Source organism: Dama dama, chromosome 13 (genome assembly GCF_033118175.1).
Source record: "Dama dama isolate Ldn47 chromosome 13, ASM3311817v1, whole genome shotgun sequence".
Classification (NCBI taxonomy): Eukaryota; Metazoa; Chordata; class Mammalia; order Artiodactyla; family Cervidae; genus Dama; species Dama dama.
In genome coordinates, this window is record NC_083693.1 from 31,322,033 (window position 1) to 31,349,725 (window position 27,693).

At 38.9% G+C, this 27,693-nt stretch overlaps 1 protein-coding gene across 10 annotated transcripts in view; it reads right to left on the minus strand.

Moving 5' to 3' along the window:
* Positions 1 to 27,693, minus strand: part of CPEB1 (cytoplasmic polyadenylation element binding protein 1) — a 109,784-nt gene that overhangs the window by 65,637 nt on the left and 16,454 nt on the right. For 8 of the 10 annotated variants that reach the window (XM_061158801.1, XM_061158796.1, XM_061158798.1 and 5 more), the window contains exon 2: positions 14,213 to 14,387. The exons of 1 other annotated variant lie outside the window; for it this stretch is intronic. In XM_061158801.1, the coding sequence (XP_061014784.1) occupies positions 14,213 to 14,387 (175 nt within the window). Of the gene's footprint in view, positions 1 to 4,090; positions 4,161 to 14,212; positions 14,388 to 27,693 lie in introns of those variants that run through there. One more of the 10 variants, XM_061158810.1, reaches the window with a different exon arrangement.

The following is a 27,693-nucleotide window of genomic DNA, read 5'->3' on the forward strand; positions in this document are numbered from 1 at the left end:
TCATCCTTTATTTTTCACTTTTTCTCATGGGAGCCAGATATTAAAGACTAGCGCATTCTAAAACAACTGCATGTATGGGGAAAATTAGAATGCGGCTGCATGTGCCCAGGGAAAGGCTCAATAAACACCTGAGAAGACACCTCAGGCTGATCCTTGACAGAAGCAGGCTACAATAATCAAAACAAAGCAAAACCATAAAAAAGAGCAAACTATGGGGAAGGAGGAGAATTAATTTTCCAGACTTATCATATTATTAGAGTCAAACATACAGCATCCAATGGAAAAAAAAAAAATCACAAGGTATACAAAGAAATAGGACAGTATGGCCCATTCAAAGGAAAAAAAAAAAAAATCAGTTAAACTGTCCCTGAAAAAGACCTAATGGCAAATATGCCAAAGAACTTAAACAATCATCTTGAAAATACTCAAAGAACTAAAAAAGAATGTAGAGAAAGTCAAGAAAACAATGTGTGAAATGAACAATGGAAATGTCAACAGAGAGAAAACCTAGAATTTCCTGGCAGTCTGGTGGTTAGGACACTGAACTCTCATTGCCAAGGGCCCAAGTTCAATCCCTGGTCAGAGAACTCAGATTCCACAAGTTGCACAGCATGGACAAAGAGAGAGAGAGAGAGAGACAGAAAGAAAACCTACAAAAAAAAAGAAAGAAATTCTGCAACTGAAAAATGCACTAACTGAAATGAAAATTTCCCTAGATAGTTTCAACAGCACATTTGACCAAGCTGAAGAATCAGTGAACCTACACATAGCACAATGGAAACTGTCAAGACCTAAGAACAGAAAGAAAAAAGATTTAAGGGATTTCCCTCACGGTCCAGTGATTAAGAATTTACCTTGCAATGCAAGGGCATGTGTTCTATCCCTGGTCTGGGAACTAAGATCCTACGTGCTGCAACTAAGCCCATGCACTTTGGAGCCTGTGCTCTGCAATGGAAGAAGCCACTGCAATGAGAAGCCCGCGTACCACAACTACAGAGTAGCCTCGACTCGCCACAACTAGAGAAAGCCTGTGCACCACAACGAAGACCCACCACAGCCAAAAAGTAAATAAATATTTTTTTAAAAAGATTTAAGGTAAGTGAACAGAACACCAGGGACATGTGGGACACCATCAAGTAGACTAACAAATTCATCCTTAGAAGCCCAGGAGAAGGAGGGGATGTGGGGATGGAGGCAGAGAGAATTATCTGAAGAGATAATGGTTGGGAACTTCTGAAATTTGATTAAAATGCATATAAACAATGAAAGTAGAAAAACTCCAAGTGAGGTAAACTCTAAGAGACTCACACCAAGCCACATTATAATCAAATTTTTAAGAGACAAAGACACAGAGGACCTTAAAAGGAGCAGAGAGAAGCAAATCATCACATACAAGGATCCTCAATAAGATCATCAACAGATTTCTTATCAGAAGCCATTGAGGCCAGAAAACTGAGGGCTGAGAGTCAAACTGTTAAAAGAAAAAGAATTCTCAACTGAGAATCCTGCATCCAGCAAAACTGTCCTTCAAAAGTGAGGGAGAAATCAAGATATGTCCAGATAAACAAAAGCTGAGGGAGCTTGTGACCAACCTGCCCTGTAAGAAATGCTCAAAACAGCCCAGAAAGGGGAAATGAAAGGACACAGGACAGTAACCTGAAACCACATGGAGGAAAAAAGATCTCAATACAGGGAAATATATAGGCAATTACAAAAGCAAGCATGACTGTTAACGGTTGGTAGCTGTACCCTTTTTCTACATGATTTAAGTTAGTTAGTTAAATTGCTCAGTCATGTCCAACTCTTTGCGACCCGGTGGACTATAGCCCACCAGGCTCCTCCGTCCATGGGATTCTCCAGGCAAGAATACTGGAGTGGATTGCCATTTCCTTCTCCAGGGGATCTTCCCAACCCATGGATCAAACCCAGGTCTCCCGCATTGCAGGCAGACACTTTAACCTCTGAGCCACCAGGGAAGCCCTACATTTAAGGGAAAAAAACAATGTAAAAGCTAATATTACTGTAACTTTTGTTTCTAACTCTCAATCTTATTGTCTACATAATTTAGGGGACTAACACATCTGAAAGAATTTTCAGTTTATCTTTTGAGGTATACACTAATATAAAGACATGATTTTATGACATCAAAAACGGAAAGGGGTGGTGACAGAGCTGCAAAAGAGCAGAAGTTTTTCTATGTTATTGAAGTTAAGCTGCTGTAAATCAAATTATAGTCTTATAACTTTGACATTAAATGTAATCCCCATGGCAACCACAAAAATAGCTACAGAATTTACACACCAAAAAATTAAGAAGGAATTTAAACATGTCACTACAAAAACATCAACTAAACACAGAGGATAAGAATGCAGGAAATGAGAGACAAAAGGCTGTAAGGCATACAGGAAAATGGTGAAGTCAGTCTTCTCCTTTGTTGTTTTCCAGTCGCTCAGTCACGTCCGACACTTTGCGACCCCATGGACTGTAGCGCGCCAGGCTTCCCTGTCCTTCACCATCTCCCAGAGCTTGTTCATACTCATATCCATTGAGTCAGTGATGCCATCTAACCATATTGTCCTCTGTTGTCCCCTTCTCCTCCTGCCTTCAATCTTTCCCAGCATCAGGGTCTTCTCTAATGATAATCAGCTCTTCACATCAGGTGGCCAAAATACTGGAGCTTCACCTTCACCATCAGTCCTTCCAGTGAATATTCAGGGTTGATTTCCTTTAGGATTGTCTGGTTTGATCTCCTTGTAGACCAAGGGACTCTCGTGAGTCTTCTCCAACATCACAGTTCAAAAGCATCAATCTTTTGGCACTCAGCCTTCTTTATAGTCCAACTCTCACATCCACACATGATTACTGGAAAAACTATAGCTTTGACTATATGGACCTGTGTTGGCAAATTAACATCTCTCCTTTTTTATATGCTAAGTTGGTCACAGCTTTTCATCCAAGGAGCAAGCATCTTTTAATTTAAAGGCTGCAGTCACCATCTGCATTGATTTTGGAACCCAAGAAAATTAAGTCCATCACCATTTCCACTGTTTCCCCATCTATTTGCCATGAAGTGATGGGACTGGATGCCATGAACTCGCTTTCTGAATGTTGAGTTTTAAGCCAGCTTTTTCACTCTCCTCTGTCACTTTCATGAGGAGGCGCTTTAGTTCTTCTTCACTTTCTGCCAAAAGGGTGGCAGAAAGAGATGCATATGTGCATCTCTGAGGTTATTGATATTTCTCCCTCTGATCCTGATTTCAGCTTGTGCTTCATCCAGCCCGGTATTTTGCATGATGTACTTTACATATAAGTTAAATAAGCAGGGTGACAATATACAGCCTTGATGTACTTACTCTTTTCCCTATTTGAAACCAGTCCATTGTTCCAGGTCTGGCTCTAATTGTTGCTTCTTGACCTGCATGCAGGTTTTGCAGGAGGCAGGTAAGGTGATCTGGTATTCTCATCTCTCTAAGAATTTTCCAGTTTGTTGTGATCCACACAGTCAAAGGCTTTAACGTGGTCAATGAAGCATATGTTTTTCTGGAATTCTCTTGCTTATTCTATGATCAAATGGATGTTGGCAATTTGATCTCAGTCTTCTCCTTATCAGCAATTAAATGATGTAAATGGATTAAACTCTCCAATCAAAAAACAGAGATATGCACAATGGATAAAAACAGTTGATCCCATCGGTCTCATCTACAAGAGCCTCACTTGAGATCCAAAGACAGAAACAGAAGGAAAGTGAAAGAACATAAAAAGATATTACATACGAACAGTCATCAGAAGAGAGCAGGGGTGGCCACACTAATGGCAGACAAAACAGACTAAGTTAAGAAAAAGTTAATACAGATAAGACTTTATATGTTAATAAAACCCTCAGTATAACTACACAATATATAATTATTATCAAAATATATGAAGCAAAACCTAAGAACTGAAGAGAGAGAAATAGTTCTACAATAACAGAGACTTAAATATCCCACTCAGAATACTGAATAAATAACAGAAGATATTTAAATAAGGAAGTACAGCAGCTGAACAACAAAATTAACCAATTAGATTTAACAGACATATATGGAACATTCACCGTGTGTCTGTGTTCAGTCATGTCAGACTCTGCAACCCCATGGACTGTAGCCCGCCAGGCTTCTCTTGTCGATGGAAATTTTCAGGGAAGAATACTGGAATGGGTTGCCATTTTCCTCATCCAGGGGATCTTCACCACCCAGGAATCAAAATAAAAGACACTACTCATCTTGTGTCTCCTGCACTGGCAGATAGATTCTTTACCACTAGTGCCACCTGGAAAGCTTATGGTACACTCTACCCAACCACAAATACATGTTACCAAGTGCCTATGGGACATTTTCCATACTTCAGGCAACAAATAAAGTCTCCATAGATTTTTTAAAGATATCATACAAAGTATCTTCTCTGACAACAACAGGATGGAGATAGAAATCAGTAACAAAACCAAAACTGAAAAATTCACAAAACTGTGAAAACTGAGTAACACTTTTTTTTTTTAATTGCCTAATTAGGTTTTATTTCCATCTGGACAGCTTACTTTTTATTGGTGCGTGACGATATGATTTGTTTTTTGTTTTTCCTTCTGAACCCTGGATGAAAAGAAAATTCAGTTCTGGGAGGGACTGTCAGATAAGGGTACAGAATATGGTGAAATGGTGCTCAGTATTCTCAAAAAAATTAGCAAAATCAATCCTAGAAGATCCCTTATTTGCCCTCTTGCTAGTTAATAAATAGACTGCTGGGGAAAGGGAGGAATAGATTCAAGGGCAAAGAAGGGTCCAGATGGGATGAGGAAAGCAGGGACCACTCTCTCCTGCTCTCACTTACACCTATCCTCTAAATAAAGTAGTAGTAGACTTCACTGCTACTGCTACTGCTAAGTCACTTCAGTCGTGTCAGACTCTGTGCGACCCCATCCCTGGGATTCTCCAGGCAAGAACACTGGAGTGGGTTGCCATTTCCTTCTCCATGAGTAACACTTTTAAACAACCAAGGTATCAAAGAAGAACTGAGAAGGGAAATGAGAAACATTCAGAGACAAATGAGAACAAAAACAAAACATACAAAGACTTAAGGGCCACAGCAAAAGTGGTGCAATGGAGGAAATCTGTATCTAGAAGAGATGACATTAAAAAACAAGAAAGATCTCAAAGCAACACCCTAACTGCAACTAAGACCTAATGCAGTCAAATAAGTAAATAAATGTTATTAAAATTCCTGAACAAACCCTCTTTTTTAACAGAATAGGAACAGAATGAAATTACCTTCACATAATAAACACCATATATGTAAAACCCACAGAAAACATCGTATTCAATGGTGAAAGATTGAACAGTTTTTCTCTTAAGATCAGCGACAAGACAAAGATTTCTGCTTTCACCACTTTTATTCAACATATTATTGGAAGTTTCAGCCAGAGCAATTAATTAAACAAGAAACATAAAAGGCATCCAAGTTGGAAAGGAAAAGTAAAATTATCTGTTTGAGGAGAATACACTCTTACATGCAGGAAATCCTAGTCTCCACAAAAAATGCTGTTAGAGCTAATAAATGAATTCAGCAAAGCCAGCAGATACCAAGCCAACACACCAAAATCAGCTGCATTCATATACACAATGAACAATTTGAAAAGGAAATTACAAAAACAATTCCATTTATAACAACATCAAAAAGAATAAAATACTTAGGAAGTAACCAAGAAGGTAAAAGACTTGTAAATGAAAACTACAAAACACTGCTGAAAAAAATTAAAGATAACATAAATAAATGTAAACACATCCCACATTCATGAATTGGAAGACTTCATATTGTTAAAATGTTAATGCTATTCAAAATGATTCAATGAAATCCCTATCAAAACCCCAATAACTTGTCATAAAAACAGAAAAACCTGTCCTAAAATTCATACGGAATCTCAAGTAACCTGAACAGTCAAAACAATTTTGACAAAGATCAACAAAACAAGACTCAACATTTCCTGATTTTAAAACTTACTACAAAGATATGGTAACCAAAACGGTGCAGTATTAGCCTAAAGACAGACATACAGACTGAAGAGAAGGTCTGGAAATAAACCCTTGCAGACATGGTCAAATGACTTTTAACAAGAATGCCAAGACTACTGAATAGGGGAAAGAACAGCCTTCGACAAATGGTGCTTGGAGAACTGGACATCCACTTGCAAAAGAATGAAGTTGGACTCTCACCCAATGCCACTTTACTCAAAGTGGATCAACAAACAAAATATAAAACCCAAAACAATGAAACTTAGTAGAAAACATAGGACAAAATTTTCACAACACTGGGTCTGGCAATGATTTCTTGAATATGACTTCATAGGCACAAGTAACAAAAGAAAATAGACAAATGAGATTTCATGAAAATGTAAAAACTTTGTACATCAAAACACACTATTCTACAGAGTAAAAAGTCAACCCACAGAATGGGAGAAAATATTTGCAAATCAACATCCAATAGGGAATTAACATCCAGAATACAGAGAGATACTCCTAAAACTCAACGAGAAACCAAACCACTCTATTTAAAAGTGGGAAAAGGCATGAACAGATACTTCTACAAAGAAGATACAGAAATGACTGATTAAGCACATGAAAATATGCTAAACATCACTAATCACAAGAGAATGCAAACCAAAATGACTTTGAGACACCACCTTACACCCATGAGGATGGCTACTATCAAAAAAAAAGAAGAGAAAAGTGTTGGTGAGGGTGTGGAGAAATTGGAACCCTTAGGCTACTAGGAGATGATGAAAAACAGTACAGCCCCTGTGGAAAATAGTATGGCAATTAAAAAACAAAGTACTGTGTGACCCAGCAATTACACCTCTTGGTATATACCCCAAAAGAGTTGAAAGCAAGATCTCAAAGAAATACTTGTACACCTATGTTCATTCACAGCAGCATTACTCACAATAGGTAAAATGTGCAAGCAACCCAAGTACCCATCTGATGGACGAATGGATACGCAAAATGTGCTGCATGTGTACAACGGAGTATATTATTCAGCCTGAAAAAGGAAGAAATCTGCTATATGCTACAACATGGACAGACCTTGAGGACATTATCCTAACTGAAATAAGCAAGTCACAAAAAAGACAAACACGTGTATGATTCCACATATTTGAGGTTGGTCAAAACCATAAAGACAAAGTATAATGGTGGCTGCCAACAACTAGTGGAAGGAAGCATGGGGAACTACTGCTCAATAGGTATAGAGTTTCAGTTTTACAAGATGAAGGGTTAGGCCGATAAATGGTGGTGGCTTTTGCACAACTATGTGAATGTATCTAGTATCACTGATCTGTACACCCAAAAATACTTTAGATGGTAAATTTTATTTTTGCCACAATAAACAAAATCCTAGATGTTATCAACATTGAATGTGCGAACAGAATTTAACATAAAAATTTTTTTCTTTTGGCTACGCTGCACAGCATGTGGGATCTTAGTTCTCTGACCAGTGATTGAATCTGCAACCCCTGCAGTGGGAGTGGAGAGTCTTAACCACTGGACCACCAGGGAAGGCTCAGAAGTTCACCTTTTAAAAAGATATGACCCAGGTGAGCTTGGGGGAGAACAGATTTAAGTGTATGTATGGCTGAGTCCCTCTGCTGCCCACCTGAAATTATCATGGCATTGTTAATAAGCTGTGTGTGTCCTATTAAGTCACTTCAGTTGTGTCTGACTCTGTGTGACCCTATGGATTGTAGCCTGCCAGGCTCCTCTGCTCATGGGATTCTCCAGGCAAGAATACTGGAGAGGGTTGCCATGCTCTCCTCCAGGCGATCTTCCCAATCCAGAGATCGAACCCTGTCTTCTGCACTGACAGGTGGGTTCTTTTACAAAATAAAAAGTTTAATAAAAAAAAAAAATACATCAACACAGCAATGCTCTCATGACTGCATGCTATATACACACACCATCATAATCATATACTACCAGCATTTAGTAAGTGCAGTTACAGGCATTATTCTAGGTATTCAATACACGTATCTTATTCAAGCATCACAAAAATCCTATAAATGTGTACTATTACTACTCCTGTGTAATGAAAACTTAACCTTTAAGGTTAGAGCAAGTCAGTAGCACCGCCAGGATTTGTTCTCAAGGAACCTGCATCCAGAATCTGCTCTTTACTTTGTGTAGGTTTATTATGAGATGGGCAAACTGAATATGCTTTTCTTCAAAACTATAACCTCCCCACTTAGAGAATATACATGTTTATATTTATAACATCACATAGTGGGTCAGTAACAACCTCCAACAGCCAAGAATGATCCTGCTCCATCTGATAGAGCCAAACAGACAACAGAACATGTGAGAAGCTTTTCAGAGATGAAAACCAAGTCACTCTTAAATAAGAGTAGGATTTTTAAAGGTAGAGAACATTCAATTAAGGACCAGAACAGCATTCCTGCCATGATTTCATCTAAGTCGGCAATTTTAATTATACAACATTTAGAAACACATCAGACAATATAAAGGAAAAGAACTCTGGGGCATCGTTCTAGAGACCTTTTAGGGTTGATACCACAGCATATATGCTACATGTATTCTTTTAACTACACAAAGTATTTTTTAATATAAACAAAAACTTTTGCATCTTCACATAGTCATGGATTCAGCTTGTGAAGTGTCATGTCGTTCACCCGATGACTATGTGGAAATGCAAATGTCCAAGAGGAACCAAGTATCACGAAAGACAAAGATACAACCAAGTATCAAAATCAACTAGAAAGCTATTGTCTCTAAGACACGAGGACAGATAAACAATGGAAGAGAAAAGTCTCCAGAAACAGATGTGCACATGTAATACAGATGTCTGACTTATGAGAAAGGTGACAGTAGTACAGTGAAAAGAGATTTTTTTTCCCCAACGTGGTGCTGGGTCAACTAGCTATCTATGCAGAACAAAATGAACCCCGACCTTCCACCCTATATTGTGTACAATATGAAATCTAAGACGGGTTGCAAATGTTAAGACTGAAAGGTAAAACATTAAGTTTTTTTAAATGAAATGCAGAATATCTTCATGACTTTGGAATAGGAAAACACTTCTCAAACAGGACACAACAAAGCATTAGCCATAACTGAAAGTTGATAAACTGCACTCCATAAAATTTAAATTATGTTATTAAAAAATACCAATTAAGAGTATAAAGACAAGTCACAGGTTTGGAGAAAAGATTGTTTATTATATATATATCAAAGAACTCATAGTGTAGAATATATAAAAGAGTATACAAAAAATAGCTATAGCTAAACAGGAAAAAGGCAGGTAATTCTAAAGAAATATTAGTGTATAAGACTTGAAGAGGCACTTAAGGAAAGAGGATATGTGAAGGTCAACAAACATTATAAAGAGATGCTCAAGTTCATAAGTCATCAGGGAAACAAAACTTAAAACCACAATAGAGATGCCACTACATACTCACCAAAATAGTCAAAGGGAAAAAAAACAATACCAAATCTTGGTGAGGATGTAGAACTAACCCAAACCATCTGACAGTCTGAGTGTCACAAATGTAAACTGGTGCAACTGCTGTGATAAACTGGCATCCATTAATGCTGAAATCACAGATACTCTACCAGCCAACACTCTCCCAGGATACACCCAAATAGAAGTTCACCAAAACACATGTTCAGAGTAGCACTACTCAGAATAGCCCTAAATGTCTATTAACAGTAGAATAAGCTGGAATATATTCACACAACAGAATACTGTACAGCAATGGGAACAAATGATCCACAGCCACTGGCTGTGACATGGGTGAATCTCACAGCTGAAGAGTACGCATTTATGGTTCTATGTATGTAACTTTAGAAACAGGCAGAACATATGCATTTAAAAGCACAGTGGTTTACCCTTCACTAGTTCAGAGACTGTAGAGCTGCCTGGGGCTTCTGGTCTACCATCCCTACATACAAGTGGATACACAAGATTTGTTCAGTGCCTGAAAACTCACTAAATTCGCATATTTATCCTAATAAAAGTATCATACTTTTAGGTATATATCATACCTACTTTTCTGTATATAGTGTTATACTCAGACTGAAAGTTAAAAATTTAACTGTTAAAGCCATACATTAAAGGTTTCAGAAAAAAAAATTTTATGGGAAGTAAGACTTCCCAAGAGTAATTTCAGCTGTCTCCTGTTAGCTGGGACTGAATATATTAAAATTTATTTCAGAACAGCTTTTTAGATAATTTAGTGATGATACTCGCAGAATAAAAAAGGAAACCATCTCAGCCAGAAATTCAATATATCCGGCTACAATTATACACTTCTTTGGCCCTAAACTGAAAGTTGGCAGCTCATCTAGATCCGCATTGCTGGTTACCTGCCTGTGTTCAGCTGGAGACAGTGGGAGCTCTTCACTTATGATGTGTACTTTTCTGAATGTGTATTACAATAAAAAAAATATTAATCAGCGTTTCAGTCCCACACCTTACTTGCTGTGAACTACTTTAACTTATCTATCCCTCTTCTGAGCTTCCAACTATTTTTAACTAGTCTCTGAGAGGTCTCATCTCAGTGAGCTAAGATGAAACTTTTCCCTCCAGACACTGCCTCAGGCCCATCCCATAGTTAAGAAGTCCCTTAATGTCATCTTAACAATTTTCACACTTGACAGATACTTAACAATAACTCAGTTCATTTCTGTTTCAATCACATATCCATTTAGGCTCATTTCCTTCCTTCCTCAGAATTTTAAAGGACTAGGCGGGGAGTGGGGAAGGGCCCCTGAGGAGGCAGGCACCCTCTGTGAGGAGCTGCCTGGATGAGGGGTCCAGCTCTGGCCTAACCTCCCAGCCCCACCCCAGCCCCGCCCACAACCACCAGGGTCTTGGCACAATACCAGCCAGAGAACTCCAGCCTCCCTTAATGTCTCCTGAACCAGGGGAAGTCACCGTTTCCCTGTGTGTCAACTGAGGGGCATTCAGACAGCTCCAGCCTCCCTCCCACCCTCCCTGCCCCACATCATCCTCTCAAGTTCTCTCTCACCTCTCCTCAGTCAAGGACAGACAAGTCTGCTGCCTTACAAGGGGTTCAACAACCTTGTGTTCCTTCTTAGAAGCAATTTCCGTCTACACAAACGCTCCTCTCTGGAGACACTCCCCTCACGTGGCTTGACAGTGGGAGCAATGCCCGCCTTGCTGTGCTCCACCAAGAGCGGGGAGAATCACCCTGCATGCTGCCCGCCCCAAGCAGTCTTCCTAGACAGCCCAGGGAAAGGTTGAGGTGAGGTCTGTGGTAGAGGGACAGCTCTGTGGCCTCTTTGGAAGCCCTCAGTGTGAGGTATCTGGCTCCCACTCTTGGGGACTGTCACTGTACCACAGGTCATCTAACACATCTTCCACCTCAGCTTTGGACCCCAATGTCAATTCTGAATCAACAACAAACCTACTCAATATCCAATTACACTGAAGTAACTTTCTTCTTCAAGGCTTATTTCAAATGCTGCTTCATTCAGACAGTGTTTCTTCACTCCCTAACCAACAGTCTCTCCCTCCTTGGACCTTGTTCACAGCACTTTTCCAATAACACCTTATCAGCTGACTTGCAAAGTTCTGATATGACTCTCACTGCATACTATATGCAATGAAATTCTGTCACAGCTAACACAAGCCTTCTAAGTGATAAACCAAACATTTGCTCAAGTGAAAAAAACAAAAAGCATATAACTATTGCAAAGGTAAGTGTACCTATATGAAGAAAGTTGCACAATTAAATGTACCTATGCAAAATCCAAATATCAATGCTGAAACACTGTGCCAAGATATACTCTTAACAAGTTGTTCTTATTATAAAACATGTTTGTTACAGAAGAATCAGTGGGGAAAAGCACACAGAAAAAAAAAATTGCCCGTTACACCTTCACTGTTACATTTACGTCTTGTCATTCCAGTCTTTCTATGCATATATACATCCCTGAGACCACACTGTTTTGTACTTTGCTTTTTCACTTCAGGTACTGTGACTATCAACATCATTAGGTAGTCTACTACAAACATATTAATAACTGCAGGACATTCCACTGTATGGCTACTTTACCTTTTGTTGTCACCAGATTGCCCCTAGTTGTAACACGGTTATAACCAATCTTGTTCTTGGGTTTCTATAATGCTGATTATCTACTTAGGTAACAAGATTACTTCTGACCAGAAGCTACAAATTCAGGTTAAAGTGCTTCATGGAAAATATACATCCAGGTTTACTTGTGCATTAACCACAAGGTGGGTTTTTCTCTGCTGCGGAAGCCTGGGAATGCTGCTCTCTGCTCCAGGCCAGCAGCCCTGCCTCACCTCTCAAGATCCAGAGCCCACACTCCGAACCAGCATCTGAGGCAGGGACAATGACAGAGCTGACCACACAGCAGGGGCTAGGTACGTGCAAAGGGCACAGAGCACCAGCTACCTTGACCAGAACCTCTCCTACAATTTCGGGAGGTCCCTTCAAGCGGCAGCACTGCTTCCTTACTGAGCATCCCCACCAGCCCCCACCAAGTGGAGCCCTGTGAGGCATCTGGGGCAGGCACCATCCTGTCCTACAGCTGGAAAAAACTATCTCCTTTGTCTCACTGCCCAAGGTCAACCTTACAACCCAGGTTTCCCTTATTTTTCCAGGTACTCTTCCCATTGCACTTCCTGAACCTATGCCCTGAAAAGGCCCCCCTATGGAGCTCAAGAAGTCTACACCTTATAGTTTGGCCAGTCAGTGACCAGAGCCTGGGTGTTACCACTGAGGCCACTGGGTGCCCTGGCCAACTGTGAACATGCACACCTCAAAGCTCCTGTCTCACTGACCAGGAGTCCTTCCCCTTATTCAGGTCGACAACCTAGCATTAGCTGAAAAACGCTCTGATATAAACCATAAATGAATGTTCTAGCACGTCTGAAGCAATCCAGCGAGATTTAAGTCACTGTTGACTGTCATTCTTATTGGAATATAACTCAAGAAACTTTCTGGAAAGAGCAAAACACACACATAGAACCAGGCAGGTTCTCTGAATCTTTCACTTGACATAAGCTTAATAAAGAACAAGAGTTAGCTCATGGCTTACTCCAATTAACAGGAAATATTATACACATACTTTTTTGGAAGTCAGAAGAGACAAGAGCCACCTTTATCCCTCAGTCCCCATTTTCTTCTCTCACTTTTCTCCCAGCACAATTTAATAAATAAATTTCTATGGGGCCACCTCCTTCCTAACAAACTTCCCCGTTAAACACTTACTTTATGTTCACATGCTTCTGCATTTTTGTGGGAATTATTTCCAAGGCAAAGTTAAAGATAAATCAATGAATTTACAACTAGATAAACAGCAATTACCAGTCCTTGTTCTGAAAATCCCTGTTTTATCAAACATTTTCAAGGTCCATTTAAAAAATTAAAAACATGTCCGCTTTCATCTAAAGTAAGTCAAACAAAGGACAGTCCAACAACATTCCTATAATATGTTGCAACTCCCACAAAAAGATTATGAAACACTGTTGGGACATCCAAGCCTCCTTGAGAAGAACTGTCTTCAGGAGACACTGCCCTCTCCCTCCACTGTTCTGTGGAACACCCTAAATATCAGGAAAACCAAATGCTTGTTGACTTGCACACTTTTTAAAAGCGATTAAAGTACCCAAGAACTGCACCATCCAGTACAGTAGCCACTAGTCACATGTGACTACTGAGCCCTTGAAATGTAGCTAATTCAAACTGAGCTAAACTGTCAATGTAAAATATACATTGGATTTTGAAGTCATAACACTAACAAAAGAATCTCTCATTAACAGCTTTTATACGGATTATACACACTGACACACTATTTGACTATGTTGGGTTACATCAAGTATTAATCACTTTTTAAAATGTTTCCAATGTAGCTATAAGAAAATCTACCGTAACATGTAACTCATAATTGTATATATAAATAGTCTTGTCACCTCTGACCTACTTTTTTTCACATAATTGTTGTGTGAAAGTATTATAATCAAAGGATGTCTTTACCCCACTGGCGACCCAATCCACAAGGCAAACAAACGACGAAAGGGGTGAAGTGCAACCTGAGATTCAAGGTCATTCACAGACTTCACAAGGAAGCGGCCTAGAAACAGCAATGCGTGCATGTCTAGCACATCCAAGTTTTCAAATCTAAGTCACCTGGCAAATGATCATGAATTCCTCGATTTACGGGTGTAGTGCAGACTCTACTGAAATCCAGAGAATTATCCAATATGGCATTTATCCTTCGAAAGATATTGGCATTTCTACACGTGGAGAGTGCAGGTGCTTCCTGGTTGTCCCAGCAATCTTTTATCCTTCCCGCTTCTTCTTCCTAGACACAGAAAAAAGGTGTTTAGGTTTTCTATTCTCCCTGTTGATAAAGACTTCACACCTCCTTTCCTCTAACCCAATACAAGTTAGATAAAGTAACAAAGACTTGAATTTCTTGCCTGTATACTAACATACTTAATTAACTCTCAGCAAGGTACCCTGAGAGAACAGTAAGAGGAAAAAACACTGACATGTAAGCTATAAGAACCTTCTAACATAATGGGACTTGTATAGAAGTAGAATGGCAGCAACATGAGCGTTAAGAACCAGACACACCTGGTTCAAATTCTGAGTTTACCTATACAGATTATGTGGCAATAAAAGAATGAAGTACTGATATATACTACAATATGGGTAAACCTCAAAAACATGAGGTCAAAGAAGCCAGTCACACAAGACCACATACTATATGAGCCCAATTATATGAAATGTACAGAATAGGTAATCTAAAGCAGATTAGCTGCCTTCAGCTGGGGAGGTGAGGAGGTGGTTAGCCAGTTTGTCTCAAGGGTACAAGGTTTCTTTTTTCAAATGATGAAAATATTCTAAAATTAGATCATTGTGAGGGTTGCAAAATTCCATAAATATACTAAAGATAAATGAATTGTACTTTGAAAAGTGAACCTTACAATTATGTAAATTATATATTAATACAGTTGTTTCAAAAGTCTGATTCTGCCATTTATTGGCAGTTACTAGTGTCTGTGCTACAGTCCCCACTTGTAAAGTGGGGGAGAGTACCTACCAACCTTTTGATGGGATGTATACAGTACTCAGCATGGTGCTGGCATACGGTAGCTACTATTTTTACACTTTAAGATATACCTACAGGAAAAGACTTGGGCAGGATCAAAGTGGTACAAAAACCACCCAAAGGGATGTTTAAATAACTGATACAATCTATATGGTCATTAAAAGTGCCCACAACTCATGTAAGACATCACTGAATGAAAAACAGACTCACAGGTACATAAAAGTGAACTGAACCCCCACACAAGTGATTTTTGGGTGTTCTCTATCTCAGTCAATAAGACCACCATCCTCCAGGTGCCTGAGACAGAAATCTAGGTACCATTCTTCTCTATTCAATCGCCCTCACTAACCACATTCAATATGTAAGCAAAGAAATACTGGCTGACAGACTGAATATTCTAAAGGGAGTCAGACTCATTGCTTCTATCATTCCCAATTACCTTGGGGAATATACAAAAACAAACAACAAAAAAAGTCCAAGCAATGAAACTAGCAGGGCTTCCCTGGGGGCTCAGTGGTGAAGAATCTGCCTGCAGTACAGAAGATGCAGGTTCTATTCTGGCTCAGGAAGATCTTCTGGAGAAGGAAATGGCAACTCACCCCAGTATTCTTGCCTGGACAGAGGAGCCTGGTAGGCTACCATCCACGGGGTCGCAAGGTATTGGACACAACTTAGCGACTAACAAAAAAAGAAACTAGAACCTAAGACCCTGTAGCTGAACACGTCAAAACAAAATTTTTAAAGCCTGGTGTTATTCTGTGTAACTTATTAAAATCCAGGTGTAAGCATGAGAATGACCAGAAATATTTAAGACTATAAACTCTGCAGCATAGCCTTAAAGGAACAAACCTGAATTCCACATCATTTTCAAGCTCTTGAAAGACTGGTTGGTATTCTTTGCAAACTGTGAAGATAACCAGAACACAGTTCTGTTTCCCAAGCCCTCCAGGGAGGTGCCATTGAGAATGGTTAAATCCACTGACACAGGCCGTTTTCACAACTGCAGATTTCTAAGGTTAATATTCAACTTCATTAAGGCAACTTCACAAAGGCTAAGATACAAGGATTTATAACCAATCTGCATACCTTAAGGCTACATGCTTCACTCATTCACTGTCTAACATACATTAACCAACTGCCTGCTGTCCACAGTAGCATTCTAAGGATAGGCAGATTAGGTCCAAAGAAAAAAAAAAGATCAAATCCAGCAACATCCACTGGGGAACAGACGTATCACTCTCCCCACATGTACAACAGGGATAAAAGTAACAATATTATCTCAGAGGGCTTTTTGTGAATTAATACACATAAAGTGATTCACACAGTACCTGGCACATAACTATGTGCTGAACAAATAAATGCTGGCTCTCAGTAGTGTTGTTATTATACCAAGGGGTTAGAAGCCGCCACAAGGATCCTTGAAGAAAAGAATCTACCTGCTCATTAAAAGGAGAAAACTGAACTAAAAACCTATGTCAACTATTCCTTTGAAGACCCCAAGCCCTTCCATGCCTAATTTCTGTAATCATTTGATTTCAAAAGCTTAATTAGGAACCTCCTTGGTGGCCCAGTGATTAAGAATTTGCACTTTCACTGCAGGTAATAAGGGTTTGATCTCTGGTAAGGGAACTGAGATCCTGCATGCCACCCGCATGGTGTAAATAAAAATTAAAAAATTTAATTAAAAAAGACTAAAGACATGATTAAAATAAAAAAGATCAAACTGCCCAAAAGCTGAACCTACCACAGAATACAGTGATCCTTTTAAAATTCTTCAGTTACATAATTCTTAGTTTCTCATTTTTTAAACAGAAACCTTTTATCCATCCCTACCCTTAACAGGCCCATTACTCTGCATATTCTGATCAATAACTCTGATCAATTTATGGGTCTGAGTTCATATCCATGTTTTACCATAACCAAAAATGTAATCATTTGATTACATTTTTCCTTGACTTTCTACTACTGCCTGATAGATTTCACTGCTATTTGTGGCATTTTTGCCATGAAGTGAGATCACCTGCAGCTTTTTTTGAACTTTATCTTTCACTATCGTCAGGAAAGCAAGCTTTAAAGACACATTACAGACTCAAAGGAGAACACAAACATTAATACTACTGAGAACCATGGATCAATAGGAAGGATTACTTGGTAGGGCTAGAAAAAAAAAACAGTAATTCTCTATCTTCACACCTAAAGCAACCAGAGAAAGGAAAACAAAACCCAAAGTCAGTATAAGTAAAGAAAACATTTAAGATCAGAGTAGAAATAAATGAAATAGAGACAAAGAAAATAAATAGCAACTGTCAATGAAACTAAAAGCTCATTCTTTGAGAAGAGAAACATTGATAAACCTTTAGCCAGACTTGTCAAAAAAAAAAAAAAAAAAAAGGAGGATTCAAATAAGTAAAATTAGACATGAAAAAGGGGAAGTTACAGCTAACACCACAGATATACAAGGAATCATAATAGACTACTACAAGCAACTATATACCAATAAAATTGACAACCTGGAAGAACTGGACAAATTCTTAGAAAGGTATAACCTCCCAAGACTGAACCAGGAAGAAACAAAACATGAACAGATCAATCACAAGTACCGAAATTGAAACAATTATTAAAAATCTTTCAACAAACAGATGGCTTCACAGGCAAATTCTATCAAACATTTAGAGAAAAACTAACACCTGCCTTTCTGAAACTCTTCCAAAAAACTGTAGAGGAAGGAACACTCCCAAGCTCATCCACCATCACCCTAATACCAAAACAGACAAAGATATCACAAAAAAGAAAAATTACAAACCAGTACCATTGATGAACGTAGGTGCAAAAAGCCTTGACAAAATACTAGCAAAATGAATTCAACAACACATTAAAAGGATCACACAGCATGATCAAGTGGAATTTATCCCTGAGATACAAAGATTTTTCAATATCTGCAAATCACTGTGAAATATATCAACAAGAATAAAAACCATGTGATCATTTCAACAAATGTAGAAAAAGCTATTAACAAAATTCAACATGCACTTATGATAAAAACTTTCCAGAAAGTGGGCTTAGAGGGAACCTACCTCACTTTAATATAGGTCATATATGACCAACTCACAAAAAACATCATTCTCAATGGTGAAAAACTGAAAGCATTTCCTCTAAGATCAGGAACAAGACAAAGATGTCCACTCTTGCCACTATTATTCAACAAAATTTTGTAAGTCCTAGTCATGGCAGTCACAGAAGAAAAAGAAATACAATCCAAACTGGCAAAGAAATGAAACTGTCCCTGTTTGCAGATGGTATGATACTATACATAGAAAACCCTAGAGATGATACCAGAACACTACTAGAGCTCATCAATAAATCTGGTAAAGCTGCAGGATACAGAATTAATGCACAGAAACTCTACTGCATTCCCATACACTAACAGAAGATAAGAGACATCAAGGAAACAACCCTATTTACCACTGCATCAAAAAGAATAAAATACCAAAGAACAGACCTGCCTAAGGAGACAAAAGATCTGTACTCTGGAAACGATAACATATGGACGGAAGAAGTCAAAGATGACACAAACAGATGGGGAGATTCACCATTCTTGGATTGGAAGAATATTGTCAAAATAACTATACTACCCAAAGCAATCTACAGACTCAATGCAAACTCCCTAACTACCAATGGCATTTTTCACAGAATGAGAACAAAAAATTTTTAAATATGTGTGGACACACAAAAGATCCCGAAGGGGAAAAAAAAAAAAACCTCCCCAAGAGCCAAAGCAATCTTAAGAAAAATGGAGCTGGAAGAATTAGGCTCCCTGACTACAAAGCTACAGTAATCAAGACAGTATGATATTGGCACAAGAACAGAAATATAGTTAAATGGAGCAGAATATAGACAAAAGCCCAGAGATAAACCCACACACCTATGGTCACCTAATCTATGACAAAGGAGGCAAGAACATACAATGGAGAACAGTCACTTCAATACTGTAAGTGGTGCTGGGAAAACTGGACAGCTACATGTAAAAGAATGAAATTAAAATACTTAACACCATACACAAAGATAAACTCAAAATGGATTAAAGACCTAATATAAGGCCAGAAACCATAAAACTCTTAGACGAAAACACAGGCAGAACACTGACATAAATTGCAGCAAGATTCTCTTTGACCCATCTCCTAGAGAAATGGAAATAAAAACAAAAATAAACAAATGGGATCAACTTAAAAGCTTTTGCAGAGCAAAGGAAACTATAAACAAGATGAAAAGACAACCCTACGAATGGGAAAAAATAGTTGCAAACAAAGAAAAAGCATTAATTTCCAAAATATACAAACAGCTCATGAAGCTCAATATCAAAACAACCCAATCAAAAAGTGGGGGAAGTATCTAAATAGACATGTCTTCAAGGAGACATACAGATGGTTAAAAAGCACATGAAAAGATGCTCAGCATCAATAATTATTAGAGAAATACAAATCAAAACAATATACAATGAGGTATCACCCCACACCAGTCAGGATGGCCATCAATCAAAAGATCTACAAATAATAAATGCTAGAGAGTGAGTGTGTGGAGAAAAGACAACCCTTCTACACTGTTGGAGGGAATGTAAACTGCTATAACCACTATGAGGAACAGTATGGAGATTCCCTAAAAAACTAAAAACAGAGCTACGATATGATTCAGCAATCCCTCTCTAGACATATATCCAGAGACAATCTTAATTCAAAAAGACACATGCACCCCAATGTTCACTGCAGCACTATTCACAATAGCCAGGATATGGAAGCAACCTAAATGTCCATCAACAGAAGAATGGATAAAGAAGATATGGTACATATAGACAATGGAGTATTAACTCAGCCATAAAAAGAATGAAATACTGCCATTTGCAGCAACATGGATGGACCCAGAGATTGTCACACTGAGACAAGTTAGAGGAAGACATATATCATATGATATTGCTTATATGTGAAATGTTCAAAAAAGGGGGGGGGGTACAAATGTTGGTAAACAGAGATTGAGTTACAAATGTAGGAAATAAACTTATGGTTACCAGGAAGTGATTGTGGAAGGGATAAACTAGGAGACTGGGATTGTCATACCAGTTCAGTTCAGTTGTTCAGTCGTGTCCGATTCTATGCAACCCCATGAATCACAGCACGCCAGGCCTCCCTGTCCATCACAAACTCCCGGAGTTTACTCAAACTCATGCCCATCGAGTCGGTGATGCCATCCAGTCATCTCATCCTCTGTCGTCCCCTTCTCCTCCTGCCCCCAATCCCTCCCACCATCAGGGTCTTTTCCAATGAGTCAACTCTTCGCATGAGGTGGCCAAAGTATTGGAGTTTCAGCTTCAGCATCAGTCCTTCCAATGAACACCCAGGACTGATCTCCTTTAGGATGGACTGGTTGGATCTCCTTGCAGTCCAAGGGACTCTCAAGAGTCTTCTCCAACACCAAGTTCAAAAGCATTAATTCTTCGGCACTCAGCTTTCTTCACAGTCCAACTCTCACATCCATACATGACCACTGGAAAAACCATAGCCTTGAATAGACAAACATTTTTTGGCAAAGTAATGTCTCTGCTTTTTAATATGCTATCTAGGTCGGTCGTAACTTTCCTTCCAAGGAGTGAGCGTCTTTTAATTTCATGGCTGCAGTCACCATCCACAGTGATTTTGGAGTCCAAAAAATTAAGTCTGACACTGTTTCCCCATCTATTTCCCATGAGGCGATGGGACCAGATGCCATGATCTTAGTTTTCTGAATGTTAAGCTTTAAGCCAACTTTTTCACTCTCCTCTTTCACTTTCATCAAGAGGCTTTTCAGTTCCTCTTCACTCTCTGCCATAAGGCTGGTGTCACCTGCATATCTGAGGTTACTGATATTTCTCCCAGCAATCTGGATTCCAGCTTGTGCTTCTTCCAGCCCAGCGTTTCTCATGATGTACTCTGCATATAAGTTAAATAAGCAGGGTGACAATATACAGCCTTGATGTACTCCTTTTCCTATTTGGAACCAGTCTGTTGTTCCATGTCCAGTTCTAACTGTTGCTTCCTGACGTGCATACAGATTTCTCAAGAGGCAGGTCAGGTGGTCTGGTATTCCCATCTCTTTCAGAATTTTCCACAGTTTATTGTGATCCACACAGTCGAAGGCTTTGGCACAGTCAATAAAGCAGAAATAGATGTTTTTCTGGAACTCTCTTGCTTTTTCGATGATCCAGCGGATATTGGCAATTTGACCTCTGGTCACAAGCCAGATAATCACAATGGTGTAATCACTCACCTAGAGCCAGACATCCTGGAATGTGAAGTCAAGTGGGCCTTAGAAAGCATCGCTACAAACAAAGCTAGTGGATGTGATGGCTTGTCATATACATACTACTATATATAAATAGACAACTAATAAGGGCTTACTGTATGGCATAGGAACTCAATACTCTGTAAAGATCAATATGGGAAAAGAGCCTAAAAAACATACAACATTGCAAATCAACTATACTCCAAGATAAATTTTTTAAAAACAGTAATTCTTACTGTTACTAGCTAAAAATGGCTCAAGATAAAACTATTGATAGCTATATTTACTCATATGGGGGAAAAAAATGGTTCACTAGGAATTTCTACTAATAGAAGCGATTTTATGGCAGGTCACAGTTCTTGCCTCTTCAATAGCAAAGGGCTGACACCCCCATCATGAAACAGTGGCTTTCTTTAGCAATAATCCTTAACTGGAAGGGGGTAAGGCAAACAGCCTACAATCTGAAAAGAGCATTTCCCTTTTCCACAAAGGAAGAATCCTCCCTCAGAACTGTGAATCACTGTTTTGAAAAGCAGAAAGAAAGCTCCTGGAACACAAACACTAAGTTTACCGCTTCAGTATCTTCTCTAGCTTCCATTGGCTCAGGTACAAAAGTGGAGTGCTACCTATTTGCAGATTTTGTGATAATGAGAAATATATAAAGTACCTGAAAACACTCAATTACTTATTAGGGGCAAATGTACCCCAACTCCATCACTGTTATTCAGAAGTATTCTTTCAATTTATCCTAGTCAAGTTCACCAAGAAGCCTGCAGCACATAATTGAAGGTTGTTTGCCTTTGTGGCTTGAAACTACTCATAATACTTTAAAATCTGAACCCTCACCATGCAGCTATGTTTGTCTATTCAAGAATAAAATCTCAAAATGTTATACCTATTTGTATGCTATTACAAATCTAGACTTGCCTTATTCGGAAACCCCCAGCCTTGCTTTCACATACCATATAACCTACAATCAACATGGTGATGAAATGGCCATTATTTTAGGTCAAAATCCTGGTTTGGGAATACTTAATTGTCATAAATGAATGCCAACTTTATTATCCCTGGTTTATTTTTATTGTCTTTAATCAACAACAAAAAATATCTACACTGCAGACCACTTCAAGACTATTACTGTTAATCATCTGTTATGGAGTCTTCAAAAGCCAGGTGAAAGATTTACAGAAGGCTGACTGAATGGCACGCGGTTTATCTCCTGATGGGAGTTTTAGCATGGGCTTCCATGGACAGGAATCCACGAAGGCCCCTGGCAAAACTGTTCATCCTAAAAATTTTGCTGAGAATAAAATTTTCTAATTAATCACTTATTTTTTAGTTAAAAGCCCTGGTCTTTAAGTCTCTTTAACAAATGGGGTTGAGAAAACTGGACAGCCTCATGTAAAAAAATTAAACTAGATCTCAGCCTTTAACACCATACACAAAAATAAGCTCAAAATGGATTAAAGGCCTAAATGTTAGACCAGACACTATAGAACTTCTACTAGAGGAAAACATAGGCAGAACACTCTGACATAAATCAAAACAGCATCTTTTTTTATTGTCTCCCAGAATAATGGAAACAAAAGTAAGCAAATGGGACCTACTAAAATCTTTTGCACAGCAAAGGAAACAATAAGCAATACAAAAAACAACCCACGGATTGGGAGAAAATATTTGCAAATGATGTGACTGACAAGAGATTAGTCTCTAAAATTTACAAACAGCTCAAGATGCTTATCATCATCAAAGCAAACAACCCAATCAAAAAATGGGCAGAAGACCTAAACAGACATTTCTCCAAAGAAGACATACAGATGGCCAAGAGGCACATGAAAAGATGTTCAACATCATTCATTATTAAAGAAACGCAGATCAAAACTACAATGAGATAGCAGCTCACACCAGTCAGAATGGCTGTCATCGAAAAATCCATAAACAAGAAATGTTGGAGAGGGTGTGAAGTGTAAACTGATACAGTCACTATAGAACAGTATAGTTTTTTTTTTTTTTCCAAATGTTAATTTGCATTTTTAACTTTTTTTTTTTCATTTATTTTTATTAGTTGGAGGCTAATTACTTTACAATATTGTAGTGGTTTTTGCCATACATTGACATGAATCAGCCATGGATTTACATGTGTTCCCCATCCCAAACCCCTCTCCCTATGGAACAGTATAGATTTTTAAGGTTTTTAAAGGTTCCTTAAAAAGCTAAAAGTAGAGCTACCACATGACCCTGTAATCCCACTCTTGTGCATATATCCGGAGAAAAACATGATCCAAAAGGACACATGCTCCCAATGTTCGTTGCAGCACCGTTTACAACAGCCAAGATATGGAAGCAACCTAAATGTCCATTAACAGAGGAATGGCTAAAGATGATGTGGTACAGGACGTCCCTAGTGGTCCAGTGGTTAAGAATCTGCCTTGCAGTGAAGGGGACACCAGTTCAATCCCTGGTCCAGGAAGATTCCACATGCCGCAGAGCAACTAGGCCTGTGCTCCACCACTGCTGAGCCTGAGTGCCTAGAGCCTGTGCTCCATAACGAGAGAAGCCACCACACTGAGAAGTCCATGCCCTGAAACAAAGAGTAGCCCCATGTGCCACAACCAGAGAAAGCCACCATGCAGCAATGAAGACCCATCACAGCCAAAAAGTAAAAGGATTTAAGATGTGGTACATACATACAATGAAATATTACTCAACCACTAAAAAGAATGAAATAATGCCATTTGCAGCAACATGGATGGATACAGAGATTGTCATACTGAGTGAAGCACCTGAGAGGGAGAAATATCCTACGACATCACTTATATGTAGAACCCAAAAGAAATGATACAAATGAACTTACTTACAAAACAGGAAGAGACTCAAGACTCAGAGAATGAACTTGTATGGTTGTTAAGTGTTTGGGGTTGACATATACACACTGCTATATTTAAAATGGATACCCAACAAGGACCTACTGTATAGCACAGGGAACTCTGTTCAATGTTGTGTCGCAGCCTAGATGGGAGGGGAATTTGGGGGAGAACGGATACATGTACTTGTGTGGCCAAGTCCCTTTGCTGTTAGCCTGAAACTATCACAACATTGTTAACTGGCTATACCCCAACACAAAACAAAAAGTTAAAGAAGAAAAAAAGTACTGGTTTTCCAACTTTTTTTTTTAACTTATTATACAGCAGTCGAAAGTAATATACTCAAGATAGCCCCAAAACACTGGTTCTGTGAGATAGTTTGGAAATCTGATTTTAGTTTTTCGTAAGTAATGATGACTCAGTATTTTAAAGATGTTGTCTACAACAATTTGAACAACACTTACATGACCACCCACTCAGAAAAGTGTCACTCAGACTAAGATCAAGAAATGCCAGTTTCCTCTGAGGAACTGATATATCTTCTTTACATTCATTCTTCACGGAAAATGTAAATCTAGCCAAGTTTCCATGTTTGCTTTTGTCACTGGTCACTTGAAGCCAGTTTTGCTTGAATTTCAACATGACTAGACGGTTGTTAAGAAATGCTTCTCTAACTTTCTTTTTGGTTCTTGTCCATTCTTAACTGAACTTTCACCTCAAGTCTTCTGTGCAAGAATATAAGAAATACAAATGTATTCACTTGATCCATATGAAACTGTCAATATCCTCCCTTTTCTGACCAACAAAATAACAGCTTAACATAGCTCAATATTTCACAAATACTAAAAAACCTGCTACATCAGATGTTGAAATTACTGAGATAAATAAAACATAATCTGGGCCCTGGGGAGAACTAGGTAAGTGGGGGGAAAATGAATAAAAGTCAGCTAGGTAAGTGGAAATGAAGACAAGTTTGTACAAAACACTGCAGAAGAGAGGAACATATTAAGGTATCTGGAATTATTTGACAACTCAGACTTTTAAATTGAAGAATAATGAAAAAGCAGAATTTCAATAAGCCAAGTCTGAGAAAGAACATAACAGACAGGCAGAAAACAAGCACAGAGTGGACGCAGAACACAGTAAATTCAAGGAAAGGAAAGGCAGGCCAGGCTGGGCAGGAAGGCTGGCCAGGAATGCAGGAGAAATGGCAACAGGTCCTCACCTACAGGAAGAAAAGCTGAATCCATCCACAAAGAGAAAGTGAGCCCATTACCAGACAAAACTCAAAGAGACCCCTCCTCTTCATTAATGATCTCACGTCCCTCTCTCCTCCACTGCTGCCTTCCCACCAGTCTGTTAAGTAATGCCCAAGGCTCTCTCATCTTAAAAAAACAACAACAAAAAACCACATCTGCCTTGACTTAAACACTCTCTTACACCACTGTTTTCTTCCTTTTGCTCTACCACCTAGAAAATACATCTATTTCTTAACCTCTTGTTCATCCTTCCTCTCAACCCACAACACCCTGCCAGCATGTCCCTCTCCCCCTTCAAAAGACACCACACAACTGTGCTTAATCACTTGAGTTGCCAAACCCAACCCACACTTTAAATCTATTTTGCCTGGCATCTTTGGGGATCTGATCCTCAGCTATTCTCTACTCATTTAATTCAGGAACCACTTTCTCCTTCCTGGTTCTCCCTTTTCTGATTATCCTTCGGTTTCTACAGGATGCATTTAATGCTCAATATTCCTTTTGCTCTATAAATTCAGTCTGAGAAAGGAAATACTACAATTTCAAGGACAGGCTTATAAGAACACTAAGGAAAAATTTAATGGCAAAACTGCTCAAGAATACACAGAACACACGGTCACTATAATTGTAGCTCCTGTCACATCTGTCAAACCCTTTGCTGTATGCATTGTCAGCACTGCATTTGATAAACTGTAGGATCTTTCAAGGCCTTTATCAAAGCCAAACTCAACATACTATCTGCTAAATTTGCAGGCACTCAATACAGATACCACAGAAAAGGCAAACCCATATCATACTCCTTTCATAGGTATTTTTACCACCTCAATCACAACCTCTGTAAGTTGTAATTTCTTTATTAAATGATAAGATCAAAAATCGTTATTCACTCATCAATTCTTTTCACTGTCAAAGCTCTTGGCCACTCATTTCAGGACTTGTGATTTTAAGCTTGGAGCAGACACAATTTCATGTGAATGAAAAACAAGGAACCCATGAACAATATGACCTGATGCCTAGGGACACAGAAATTATAATTACTGATTTCATTCTCACACACCTGGAGCCATTCTGGGGACAGAGGATAAAGAAGACAATCCCAGCTCCCAAGAAATTAGTCCAGTGGGAACATAAGCACATCAACAGGTTATATACTACATTGTAAGCCTGGGTTTCCCAGGTGGCACTAGTCATAAAGAACCTGCCTGCCAATGCATGAGATATAAGAAACGCGGGTTCAATCCCTGGTTCAGGAAGATCCCTTGGAAGAGGGCACAGCAACCCACTCCAGTAGTCATGCCTGGAGAATCCCATGGACAGAGGAGCCTGGCAGGCTACGATCCATAGGGTTGCAGAGAATCAGACATGACTGAAATGATTTAGCATGCACATAAGCCTAAAAATACATACACATAACAACTAAAAGAGTAGTAGATAGGTAGATAAAAATTCAGACTTAAATAGAATAAAGTAGGGAAAACCACTAAACCATACAGGTATAACCTAAACCAAATCCCTTACGATTATATGGTGGAAGTGACAAACAGATTCAAGGGATGAGATCTGATAGATAGAGTGCCTGAAGAACTATGGATGGAGGTTCGTAACACCGTACAGGAGGTGGTGATCAAAACCATCCCCAAAAAGAAATGCAAAAAGGCAAAATGGTTGTCTGAGGAGGGCTTACAAATGGCTGAGAAAAGAAGAGAAGTGAAAGGCAAAGGAGAAAAGGAAAGATACACCCATCTGAATGCAGAGTTCCGAAGAACAGCAAGGAGAGATTAAAAAAAAAAAAAAGCATTCCAAAGTGATCAATGCAAAGAAATAGAGGAAAACAATAAAATGAGAAAGGTTAGAGATCTCTTTAAGAAAATTAGAGATACCAAGGGAACATTTCATGCAAAGATGGGCACAATAAAGGACAGAAATGGTATGGACCTAACAGAAGCAGAAGATATTAAGCAGGGGTGGCAAGAATACACAGAACTATACAAAAAAGGTCTTAATGACCCAGATAATCACAATGGTGTGCCCACTCACCTAGAGCCAGACATCCTAGAATGCGAAGTCAGGTGGGCTTTAGGAAGCATCACTACAAACAAAGCTAGTGGAGGTGACGGAACT